Consider the following 12,738-nt stretch of genomic DNA (forward strand, 5'->3'; position numbering starts at 1 on the left):
AGTCATGTCTTTGGCAGAGAAAGATTGGCTGGGTTAATATATCAGGCCTTTATATCCGATTGAAAAACCTAATAATTCATTTTTGGAATGCTAAATCCTGTTCTCAACATAGAAGAAAATCTTGCTATTTCTCATAATGGCACTTCTCTCCAATCACAACTGTGTATACAACTAATATTACACGTCATACCCACAGAAGAGCACAGGAAGAGTGTGTATCTTGTGTGAGCTGACCGATGCAGGTCCAATGTACTGAAGGGTCTAGATCAGTGTTACTTGGCCAGTGCAACAACCATCACGTGCCACAGGCACACCCTACCACCCAAGCTAGGTGACAGTATGGCAGGGTCCCAAAAGCAGTCATTATTGTGCAAGGCACAGAGGGATTATTCACTTGGGAATCTTATAGCTTGCGCAAAGACCCCATGCCAAATGATGATCTCCTGGGTCTGGACTGCCACTTCTTGCAATGTAAATCTGAATCATTATACTCAGGAAACAGGGATTTTTGTGATACTCACCATAAAATCTTTTTCTCCTTCGCCTCATTGGGGGACACAGGACAGTGGGTGTATGCTACTGCCGCCAGGGGGCTGACCCTGAGTGAATGAAAAAAAAGGTTAGCTCCTCCGCAGTATACACCCTCGCCCTGATTGCTGGAGAGACCAGTTTGGTGCAAAAACAGTAGGAGATTAAAAAAAACAGCAAAAATCAACCTTAATACAGATAGCATGTCTAGAAGACCCACCTATTATCATAAATACATATTAACAAACAAAAAGGGAGCCAATTGGCTAACAGGGTGGGTGCTGTGTCCCCCAATGAGTGTCTTGGAGAAAAGGATTTTACGGTGAGTACCACAAAAATCCCTGTTTCTCCTTCGCCTCATTGGGGGACACAGGACTGTGGGACGTCTTTAAGCAGTCTGTTATGAATGGGTCACCGAGGAGGAAAACTAAACAAACTAAGTCACAGAAAACCAGAGACCAGGTTGGTAACTATGCAGATAGCAGACCCCTGATCCTAACCACACAACTAGCAGCAGCCGTGGAGCGTTCCTACGATGAATCAAGACGCCTCGTCACAGCCGGAGGACCAAATAAGCCTAAAGCAAGAAAAGGGAAAAACTAACTGCCCCAGAGCAGACCCCAAAGGAATAGACAGCCCCCACACATGTATTGACGGTGAAACGATGAAAACACAAACACAGGCAGGAAAATAGGCTGAGCAAACGATGGGGCCCAAACTAACTAGAAAGGACAGGAAAGGAAAGACACTGTCTGCAATCTGCCCAAAAAACACTACAAAAATAAAGTCCAACACTTTTGATAACAAAATTAACCCTGAAGTCACTAGACTTCTCCCACTATATCAGCACTCTGAAATATTCTGAGACAGAGCAAAAAAGAGGCCAATCTAATAAGGGTTAAAAAGCAAATTGGCAAATACAGATAAATAAGAGTGGAAATTCAGCACAGCCCCAGCCGGGGCTGGCTGACCACACAAAAAAACTGAATAGACCAACAAAATCAAGTGTGAACATTAGCACAAACACTTAGCTTGAGATGACTGGAACAGAGCTGAAAACCAAGACCTGAAAAGCCAGAAGGAATCACCAGCACCAGAATAGGGCGTCAGCTGTCTTAAATCCAGTCTGAGATTCCAGAGATCCAATCGTTATCATCATCAGGTGGCAGATCTCTACTAATTAAATCAACCTCACTACCTCCTGTTACCACCAGAGGGAGCCCAGAAGGAGAACTCACAACTGGTAGACCAGAAAATTCACAACAGCAGTCCCTGGGTGGGAAGTCGACTCACCGGTCCAAGCTATACGCACCTCCTGTCAAAGGGTGCACCACCGCTGCTTGGAGAATCCTTCTACCCAGGCTCGCGTCTGCTGAAGCCGGAGTATGGATACTGTACTGCTTGCAGAATGTGTGAAGACTGGTTGCCACTTTGCAAACCTGCTTCGCCAAAGCCTTGTGCTGAAGAGTCCAAGAGGCGCCCACCGCCCGAGCGTAGTGTACAATGATCCCCGCTGGAACAGGTGGACCTCTGATGCGGTAAAACTCCTGAATAGCAAAAAGAATCCACCTGGCTATGGTCAATCCTTAGGCAGCGAGTCCCTTCCTGCGACCCTCGGGGAGTACGAACTGCGTCTGTCTAGCGAAAGGATGCCGTCCGTGACACGTACCTCCTGAGAGCTCTCACCAGATCCCACGTATGTAGCGCCTTTTCCACACGGTGTACTGGTGCTGGGCAGAACAAGGGCAAGACAACATCCTCAATAAAGTGGGATGAGGAAACGACCTTTGGCAGAAAAGGAGGAGCCGGCCTGAGAACCACCTTATCCTTGTGGAAAATCAGATACCAGGCTCAGTAGGATAGAGCCGCCAGCCACGAGGCCCGCCTAATTGATGCTATAGCCATGAAGAACAGCACCTTCCAGGAAAGGTATGCCAAAGAGACACCCTGTAGTGATTCAAATGGAGCTTCCTGCAGAACACCTAGGACCAGGTTAAGACACCAGGCGTCCAGAGGGGTCCTATAGGGAGGTACCAAGCGGGAGACCCCTGGATGAGGGTCTTTACTTGCAGATTGGTAGCAATCCTATGCTGAAACAGGGGGGATAAGGCCGAAATCTGTCTCCTGAGGGAACTTGGATCTAACCCTGAGTCTAGGCCAGACTGGAGAAAAGTTACAATGTTGGGAATGGAGAATCTAAGTGGAGGATAACCGCAGTCCCTACACCATGAGAAAGAAAAACCTTCCAGGCGTGGTGGTAATACGTGCTGAGGCGGGCTCCCGGGCACCAACCATTGCAGCAACCACCTTCCGTCCAAACCCTAACCCTGGGTCAAGATCCAAGATTCAATGTGTAAGCTGTCAAACACAGAGACTCTGAGTTCTGGTGGTAGATCGGGCCCTGGGAAAGTAGGTCTGGGCGCTCTGGCAGCCGCCAGGTGATGTCGACGAGTAGCTACACTAGATCTACGTACCATCCCTCATGGCAAACCGGATGGTGCGGGAGACCGGCTGGCGAAGTGCCCGGGCTCCCTGCCGGAGTGCTAGGGCCTTTTCCCGAGGGAGAATTTCCAACCCTCAGAAAGTGTCCAAGATCATCCTTAGAAAGGAAATCTTGTGAGTTGGAATAGGGGAAGACTTCTTCAAATTCACCAGCCACTAAGAAGTCTATCCAGCATGATGCAGATGCTCTCTTCACAAGTCTGAAAAGATGAGCCGTTGACCAGGAGGTAGTCTGTTGTGAATTCTCTTTCTGGGCTCCCTCTGGTGGTTACTGGAGGTAGTGGAGCTGGTCAGATTGACAGAAGCTTGCCACCTGATAATGATGACGATTGGAGATCTGGGGTTTCTGACAGCTGACTTCCTTCAATCCCTGCTGGTGATTTTCTTCCTGTGCCTTCTGAGGTCTGATGTATCCTGCTCTGTTCCTGCATGGTTCAGCTAAGTGTTCATTTGCATTTGATCTGGTTTTGTCTATCTCTGCTTTGTGCAGGTCAGCTTGTTCTGTCCCCTGTTGTGTTGGTCTCTTTTTGCTTTCAGTATATGCCGGGGTGCTGATGTAGTGGGGGCGTGGTCGTGTGACTTCAGTGTTTTTTGTGTATCAGACGTGTTGGATTCTTCAAGATTTTTGCGTGGTTGCGGACGGTGTCTTTCTTTTCCTGTCCTGTCTGGTCAGTTTGGGCCCCATCTTTTGCTCAGTCTGTTTTTCTGCCTGCATTTGTTTTCGTCTTGTCTCACCGACGGTGTATGTTTGGGGGCTGTCTATTCCTTTGTGGTCTGCTCCGGGGCAGTTTGGCTTTCACCTTTCTTGCTTTGGGCTGGGTTGGTTCTTCGGCTGTGACGAGGCGTCTAGGGCATCGTGGGTGCGCTCCGCGGCTACTGCTAGTTGTGTGGATGGGATCGGGGGTCTGCGGTCCACTTGGTTGCCGACCTCTCTGGTTGTCTGGTAGCTTAGCCTGGTCTTGCTATCCTCCTCGGTGACCCATTAATAACAGTCGTCCAGATAAGGCAAGATGACTATGCCCCGGGCAATGCAGAATGGACACGACGGTCACCATGACCCTTGTGAATACCCTGGGAGCAGTGGCTAGCCCGAAAGGTAAGGCTGTGAACTGGTAATGCAGGTTGCTGACGGCAAACTGTAAGAACCTTTGATGTGAGGAAAAAATGGGGATGTGCTGATAGGCGTCTTGGATGTCGATAGAGGCCAAATATTCTCCCCTTTTCCATGGCAGACATGACCGAGCGGAGTGTCTATCCGGAAATGTCTGATCTTGACAAAACTTGTTTAGAAGTTTTTGGTCCAGAATGGGCCTTATGGTTCCCCTCTTTTTTGGGTACCACCAACAGGTTGGAGTAGAAACCCTGAAATCTCTATTTCCGGTACAGGGATAACCACTCCGCTGCGCCTGAGAGATTCGAGGACTTCGAATAAGGTGCGTGCCCGGGTTTCTGATTTGGGAGGACGAGACAGGAAAAATCATTTGGGGGTGGCTGATAAATACTATCCTGTACCGTGAAGACACCAGGAACTGGCGGTGTTGGCCGCCGCGACCCGCCCGGGTCACGAAAGAACCGAAAACGTGTTTAAAGCTGGTGATGGAATAGCTGCTTAATCCCGTCGTGGGAGAAAGTTGGCTTTCCCCCCTGTGGTGTCGGAGATAAGCTCATCTAGCTTCTCACCAAACAATCTGCCACTCTGATATGGCAAAGAAGTTAGGGATTTCTTGGAAGTTGAGTAGGCTCGCCATGTTCTCAACCATAGGGCTCCCCTGATGGAAAACGCATTTGCGGCAGCCAGTGATGCGCAATTAGCTGCATCAAGGATGCGTTAATCAAATAGCCTCCTCCTAGGACTATTATAATAAAAATTTTATTTCTATAGCGCCGACATATTCCGCAGCACTTTACATTTCAGAGGGGATTTGTACAGACAATAGACATTACAGCATAACAATAATCACATAGATTATAACAAATACCAAGAGGAATGAGGGCCCTGCTCGCAAGCTTACAGTCTATGAGGAAAGAGGGAGACACGAAAGGTGGGTGGTAACAGTTGCCCTGATTGTATGGACCAGCCATAATGTTAAGTACAGACACAGAGGGCTAATGGATGCATAAAGCATGTGGGAACAAGATGCGGGGAACCTGGTTATGGTAAAACTTTTGGCTGTGCCACACAGGGATAGAATAGGTTAATGTGTGGAGGTGATAGGCCAGTCTGAATAAATGCGTTTTCAGGGCACGCTTAAAACTGTGGGGATTGGGGACTAATCGTATTGACCTGGGAAGTGCATTCCAAAGAATTGGCACAGCACGTGTAAAGTCTTGGAGACGGGAGTGGGAGGTTCTGATTATTGAGGATGCTAACCTCAGGTCAGCAGAACGGAGGGCGCGGGTAGGGTGGTATACTGAAACGAGGGAGGAGATGTAGGGTGGTGCTGAGCCATGGAGGGCTTTGTGGGTGAGGGTAATAAGTTTATACTGAATTCTGGAGTGGATGGGTAGCCAGTGTAATGACTGGCACAAGGTAGAGAAATCGGTGTAACGATTGGTGAGGAATATGATCCTGGCTGCAGCATTCAAGACAGATTGGAGAGGGGAAGAGTTTGGTAAGAGGGAGACCGATTAGAAGAGAGTTACAATAGTCGAGACGAGAATGAATAAGAGAAACAGTAAGAGTTTTTGCAGAGTCAAAAGTAAGAAAAGGTCGAATTCTAGAAATGTTTTTGAGGTGCAGATGACAAGAGCAAGCCAGTGATCGAATGTGGGGGGCAAAGGAAAGCTCGGAGTCAAGTATGACCCCAAGATAGTGGGCATGTTGCTGGGGAGTAATAGTGGAACCACACACAGAAATGGCAATGTCGGGTATAGGTACATTAGTAGAGGGAGGAAACACAAGGAGTTCAGTCTTTGACAGGTTCAGTTTCAGATATAGTGAGGACATGATGTCAGACACAGCGTTTAGACAATCGCCGGTGTTTTCTAGAAAGGCTGGCGTGATGTCAGGAGAAGCGTATAATTGGGTGTCATCAGCATAGAGATGGTACTGGAAACCAAATCTACTGATTGTTTGACCAATAGGGGCAGTGTACAAGGAGAAGAGGAGGGGGCCTAGAACCGATCTTTGAGGAACCCCAACAGTAAAGGGAAGGTGAGGAGGAGGAGGAGGAACCGGCAAAAGATACAGTAAAAGAGCGGTCAGAGAGATAGGAGGAGAACCAGGAGAGAACGGTGTCCTTGAGGCCAATGGAACGGAGCATAGTGAGGAGGAGCTGATGATCCACAGTGTCGAATGCTGCAGAGAGAACCAAGAGAATTAGCATGGAGAAATGACCATTTGATTTAGCTGTTAGTAGATCACTAGAGACTTTAGTGAGGGCAGTTTCAGTAGAGTGTAAAGAGCGGAAACCGGATTGGAGAGGGTCGAGAAGAGAGTTATCAAAGAGATAGCGGATAAGACGGAAGTGGACCAGGCGTTCCAGGAGTTTAGAGATGAAGGGAAGATTGGAGACAGGTCTATAGTTAGCGGCACAGTTTTGGTCGAGAGATGGTTTTTTTAAGTAGTGGATGTATGATGGCATGCTTAAATGAGGGAAAGATACCAGAAGAGAGAGAGAGAGGATAAATATTTTAGTTAGGTGAGGGGTGACAGTGACTATTGGACTCGCGATCTCAGCTGCCTCTGATGGTAGGTCCAGGCTCTGCAAAGCTGTATTTAATGACTGACCAGGAATCATGGCCTTGTTTACCCAAGTTGCCGTGAAAGAGGGAGAGCTGATCCTGAGGCCTCAAACACTGAGCGAGCCAGGCTCTCTATTGACAGTCAGTGGAATCCTTATTAGCAGAACCGTTAGGCAGGGATTATAGGGTGTTAGATGCCAACCGTGATACGGGTGGATCTACCGATGGGGGCTCTGCCCACTTTTTACGGAGTTTCGAGGCAAACGGATAACTTCATCCGGTGCCCTCTGTCCTGCGAAGAGTTTGTTTGGTCGCTCCCTGTGTCATTGCACTATGTCCTCAAACTCTGGGTGAGTGGCAAATACTCTATGAGGCCGTTTGACCCATTTGAATGACAGCTTATGACCTAAGGTCAAGTGGATTCATCGTCAATTCCCAGGGTTTGGTTGGCGGCCTTAATGAGACTGTCAACTGATTCCTGGTAACCTGGTGCATCCAAATTGAGGGGCCCCTCGGAATCGTAATCCGAGTTTGCTCGCTGTCACCCCCTAGAGAAGGGGAGCGAGAAGCAGAGCTGATAGATGCTGAGGCACCAGTCAGGATGGGTGACGCTGTGTGGGTTCGTTTCACCCCTGGCATCTGTCTAGAGTGAGAGCGGCCCCTGCAGGCCGGAGGCTACCTGTAAGGTCGAGGATTTCTCCAAGACAGGTGAGCCGCTGTCCCTGCCCCTATCTGGGGCCTGAAGGGACTCAATTGTGCCATATACTGCGACAAAAACAGAGCCCATTCTGGGGGCTTGGTCGCAGGGGAGGGCTCCTGGGCGCGTTAAGGATCGCAGGCTTTGCAAAACTGATTGCTCTGTGCCTGCGGTCCTCTGGACCGGCTGGCTGACGTGGCCTGGGGCAGTGACGCCATTAGTATAGCTGCCCGGCTGGAGGGGGGTGGTAGCACTTACCCACAGTCCTGCACCCCTGAGCGTCCTGAAGTGCAGCAGGAGGGGTCTGGGCCGCTCCTAACTTCAAAATTTGTGCCTTGCGAGTGGGCGGGCCCGACCGGAGTAGGCGTGCCTGGGGATGAGGAGATCCAGGATGAGGAGAGGGACCGTCTGCCTCCTTCCACCACCGCAGTACTTGCATTGGTGGTGCAGTGGGGGCCGCACGGACTGTACTTGTGCCTCTGTACAGCCTAGGGTTTCAATACCTCAGGGTGGTCAAGGCTATGCCCGGCATCATGTCCCACGCTGCGGGAGAGGATACGTGGAGGCGACACTCGCACGTGCTCGCCCGTTGATGGTTTGGAGAGATCAGACCCTTTCAATAGGGTCCGTCGCCCCTGTCTCATCTTCATGGAAAGTAAAAGAAGCAAAAAAAAGTCTGGGAAAAAGACCAGACGTGTGCCTCCTACGGACACTAAGCATGAACTGGTCTCGACGGCAATCAGGGCGAGGGTGTATACTGTGGAGGAGGAGCTAACCTTTTTTTCATTCACTTAGTGTCAGCCTCCTGGCGGCAGTAGCTTACACCCACAGTCCTGTGTCCCCCAATGAGGCGAAGGAGAAAATTATGTAAGCAGCAGAGCATTTAATGTTCCTTCAATTTACAGATCATAAGGCCAGTTTCACCCATGTGGCATTCACAGTACAAGCGAGGACTGTCATGTCTGGTGGGGCTGCAGATCTCCTTAGCCAACTTAACAGCATCCTACAGAACTTTGAAGCTGGTGGTCAGGAGGCCTGCGGCCATCCAGACATTGCAGTCTGTACTGAGACCATGAATGAATGTTGCATGTGTTAAACAGACTTAAACGTCATCTAAGAACTCAAAGGAATGATGCTCCTTTTAAATATATATGTTGGTTGATTCTATTTTGCTTATGGAAGAAAAGTTCCATCTACCTTAGTAGAAAATGCAGATTCCAGTGCCCTCAATACCGGTTTCATCCTCACATCACTAGCACAATACAGTAGTTCTTTGTTGGCTCCATGTACCAGAACCACCATGCACATACGTAACAACATTAGTGTGGAAAGTATTTTTGATACCAGCAGATTTCTGCTGCCACCATACCTCCCTACTACGAAGGACTGTTGCTTAGCATTACAAAGGAGAATGACCATCAGAACAATGGTCATAATTACTTTGGTGCCACCATAACACCAAAAACGTGAGCTCAATTTCAGCAGTTACATTAGTCTTAGCTCAGTTTCAGCTTAGACTGACGCAGGGGGCCTCCACCACGGAGCAGATGTCCTGTTTTCATTGACCAACTGCTTTGTACATGAAAAGTTTCATTCAGATTTCTCCATTACCGTTGCTTCGACTATAGCTGACCACGTATGGTGACCATTGAGCCTACGCTCCCTTTTTCAGAGGTTTACATTGTATGAATTTACAAAATCTATATGTGAGAGAAAATCGTAGTTACTTACCGATAACGGTATTTCTCTGATCCCATGACGGCACCACGGAGAGAGAGGGATCCGCCCTCAGGGGCAGGAAACCTACAGATGAAAAAGGCGGTACCTCTCTCCCACATCAGTTGGTTTACAGAGCATTACACAGAACTTTCAGCTGCTACTCTAATGGTTATAAAAATCAAATTAAACAAATTAAGCTTAATAGAGGCACCGTGTGGCTAAGTACTAAAGCTAACTAACTCACTCTAATGTGCACACCTGTGTGTGAAAGGGAGGGGATGTACGAGTGCCGTCATGGGATCAGAATAACTCCTTTTGGATAAAGTATTTTAACTCAGGCTTACTGTGCGCTGATGGACCAGGATAAAAATCACCACATGAGAAGTTTAACCATTTATTCCCAACGCGTTTCAAAGTGTAAAACCACTTCTTCCTCAGGGGATGACATGTAGTGAATAGATACAGCCTTCTCCGGTTAAATACATACAATATTTGAATCTAGGCGCCAAAAATCACATGTGATGAAAGGACAGATGTCAAAGTTCAAGGGTTAATAAAGCGTGAAATACATTTACAATTGTTCTTATTACTTAACAATTAAACCTTCACAATTACAATGTGAAACGTGTTAATAAAGGGCTGTATCTATTCACTACATGTCATCCCCTGAGGAAGAAGTGGTTTTACACTTTGAAACGCGTTGGGAATAAATGGTTAAACTTCTCATGTGGTGATTTTTATCCTGGTCCAGCAGCGCACAGTAAGCCTGAGTTAAAATACTTTATCCAAAAGGAGTTATATTGGCGGTCACGGTTGTGAACCTTCGGGCGTGCAGCAGGCTGACAATGATTTACATGCTTTTATCTCTTCTGGAAAAGGTGAGTAGATTCCATCTGAATTTATTCCATTTTCCACCCAGATAAGACCCTATTGCGCTTTTTCTTTCCTTAGTTTTATTCTGTCATGGGATCAGAGAAATACCGTTATCGTTAAGTAACTACGATTTTCTTGTTCCCCCATGACGGCACCACGGAGAGAATTACAAAGATTGTACATCTAGGGAGGGACCACCGCCTCCAGAACCCTTTTCCCAAAGGTGAGATCTGAAGAGGAGGTTAAGTCTAGACAGTAATGTTTGAAAAATGTAGAGGGGGAAGACCAAGTGGCCGCTCTACATATCTTGTCTATTGAAGCGCCGGCTTTCTCCGTCCAGGATGACGCCACTGCCCTGGTTGAGTGGGCTCTTAAGTCCTCCGGGATGGCCGCCCTGCAAGAGGAGTAGGATAGGGTGATGGCCTCTCTTATCCACCTCGCCAGTGTGGCCTTTGATGCTTTTTGACCCTTCCGAGGACCCTGAAAACAGACAAAGAGCCCTATCCTTCCTAAACTCCCTCGTGGTTGTCAAATATTGGACCAGGCATCTTTTTACATCTAAAGTGTGTAATACCTCTTCTGTTTTGTTTTTTGGGATTGGGACAGAAGGAGGGTAGGGCGATTTCCTGGGTCCTATGAAACTGTGAAGACACCTTGGGGAGATATGCTGGGTCGGTTCTAAGAATTACTCGGTCATCCAGAGCTTGCGTGATAGAGTAATTGTATCCCGGGGGGGGGGGGATGCGTAGGGTGATCGGCCTAGATCTACTTGAGGCTCTAATGAATCTCATAACCCATCTATTTTTGGCCAGGTCATGGTTATACAAAGCTCCCAAGGCTGCCACCTGTACTTTTAAGGTGCTGGTAGCTAACCCCTTTTCCAACCCCCTCTGCAGGAATTCCAGAATCTTGTCTACAGGGACGCCCGTTGGGTTGGTGCCTGACACTGACAAGAATTTTTTCCACACTTTGCCATATGCTCTAGTGGTTACTGGCTTTCTGCTTTGTAGTAGCATGGTTACCAAGTTTGACGAGAAGCCCTTGCTAATTAGGAGCTCCCTCTCAAAAGCCAAGCCGTCATGTGTAGGTTTGTTTATGTGGGGGTGATACACTGGTCCCTGGGATAGCAGGTTTGAAGTTTCTGGTAGAACCCAAGGATCCGTTACAGACATTCTACTCAGCCAGGAGAACCATATTCTCCGTGGCCAGAAGGGCGCTATTACCACTACCGTCGCCTTATCCCCCCGTATTTTCCTCAGTACTAAGGGGATGAGAGATATTGGGGGGGAAGGCGTAGGCCAGATGATAATCCCAGGGTATCGTAAAAGCGTCTAGAGCTACTGGGCCCTCCCGGGGATCGATTGAGCAGAAGGTTTCCAACTTCTGGTTCTGACTGTTCGCAAATAAGTCTATTTCTGGCCGGCCCCAGAGTTTCACGACCTGGCTTAGTTCCCACTCCCCTTGTTTTAGACGTGTCCTGCTTAAAAAGTCTGCCGTTCGATTTTCTGCACCTTTTATGTGAAGGGCTGTCAGGGATTCTAGATTGGGTTCTGCCAGGTGGAAGATGGATTTTGTTACCTCCATCAGTGGTCAAGATCTGGTGCCCCCCTGGTGGTTTAGATATGCTACCACTACCTGGTTGTCTGAGAAGACCCTTGTGTGATGTGAACGAAGTGAATCTAGAAAATGAATGAGAGCTAGTTTTACTGCCAGCAGCTCCTTCATATTTGAGGAAGCAGACTTTCTTTCCTGGTCCCAGGGCCCTTGTGCAACCTGGTTGTCTAGATGTGCACCCCACCCCCAGGGGCTTGCGTCCGTAGTTAGGATCTTTGTCGCAGGCCATGCCCAAGGATCCCCCTTGGCTAGGTTTGCTGGAACTGTCCGCCACGTTAAGGACTGTTTTATCTCTGGTGAGATGTTTAACTGCATGTCTAAATTCCCGTGTGGGGAACCGTCTGCGTCTAATATTTCCCACTGTAAAGGGGGTTTTACACTAAGCGATATCGCTAGCAATATCGCTAAAACGTCACTGGTTTTGTGACGTTATAGCGATATTGCTAGCGATATCGCTATGTGTGATACTTACCAGCGACCGGCTCCCCCGCTGTCCATCGCTGATCGCGCGAGAATGTCCGGCTCCATTTCTCGTCGGGCGCTTCCTGCTGAGACTTCCTGCTGTGACGACGAGCGACGCTGGACGCGGGCGGGAGGACGCCAGGATCGCTGTGTGTGAATGGTAAGTATCGTGCGCTGCGTCGCTGCTGCATCGCTGTGAGATCTTTCTGTATGAAAGCTCACTAGCGATCATTTAGCGATGCACCAGCGATCCTGACCGGGTGGGATCGCTGGTCGGATCGCTGGTGCATCGCTAAATGTAAAAGGGCCTTAAGTCTCAAGTATGGCTCTGTGCCCACTGAACTGCTGGCATGCAGGCTGTCATTGATCCTAATAGTGACATTGCTTTTCTCAGGGTAGTGTTCGGGGAAGCTATCATTTGTGACGCCATTTGTGTCATTTTTTTGAACCTTCGCCTGCGGAAGATAACATTTCTGTTCGATTGAGTCCAGTGTTATCCCCAAGTAATCTTGTACCTGACTCGGTACAAGTCTGAACTTGGGCAAGTTCAGCATCCACCCTAGACTCAGTAGAGACCTCATGACCATGTCCAACTGTTGTTTGCAGTGGTGAAAGGTGACCCCTATTAGAGATCGTCCAGGTATGGGACTATCAGAATG

At 48.4% G+C, this 12,738-nt stretch overlaps 1 protein-coding gene across 8 annotated transcripts in view; it reads right to left on the minus strand.

The window, feature by feature from the left end:
- The window catches only part of LOC141075898 (uncharacterized), an 87,126-nt gene that overhangs the window by 10,991 nt on the left and 63,397 nt on the right, over positions 1 to 12,738 (minus strand). For 4 of the 8 annotated variants that reach the window (XM_073563105.1, XM_073563101.1, XM_073563100.1 and 1 more), the window contains exon 6: positions 9,143 to 9,214. The exons of the other annotated variants lie outside the window; for them this stretch is intronic. In XM_073563105.1, the coding sequence (XP_073419206.1) occupies positions 9,143 to 9,214 (72 nt within the window). The remainder of the gene's footprint in view (positions 1 to 9,142; positions 9,215 to 12,738) is intronic. 8 annotated transcript variants of the gene reach the window in all.

The sequence above is a fragment of the Dendrobates tinctorius genome, unplaced genomic scaffold (assembly GCF_039654945.1).
Source record: "Dendrobates tinctorius isolate UK_male_01 unplaced genomic scaffold, ASM3965494v1 ptg000378l, whole genome shotgun sequence".
Lineage (NCBI taxonomy): Eukaryota > Metazoa > Chordata > Amphibia > Anura > Dendrobatidae > Dendrobates > Dendrobates tinctorius.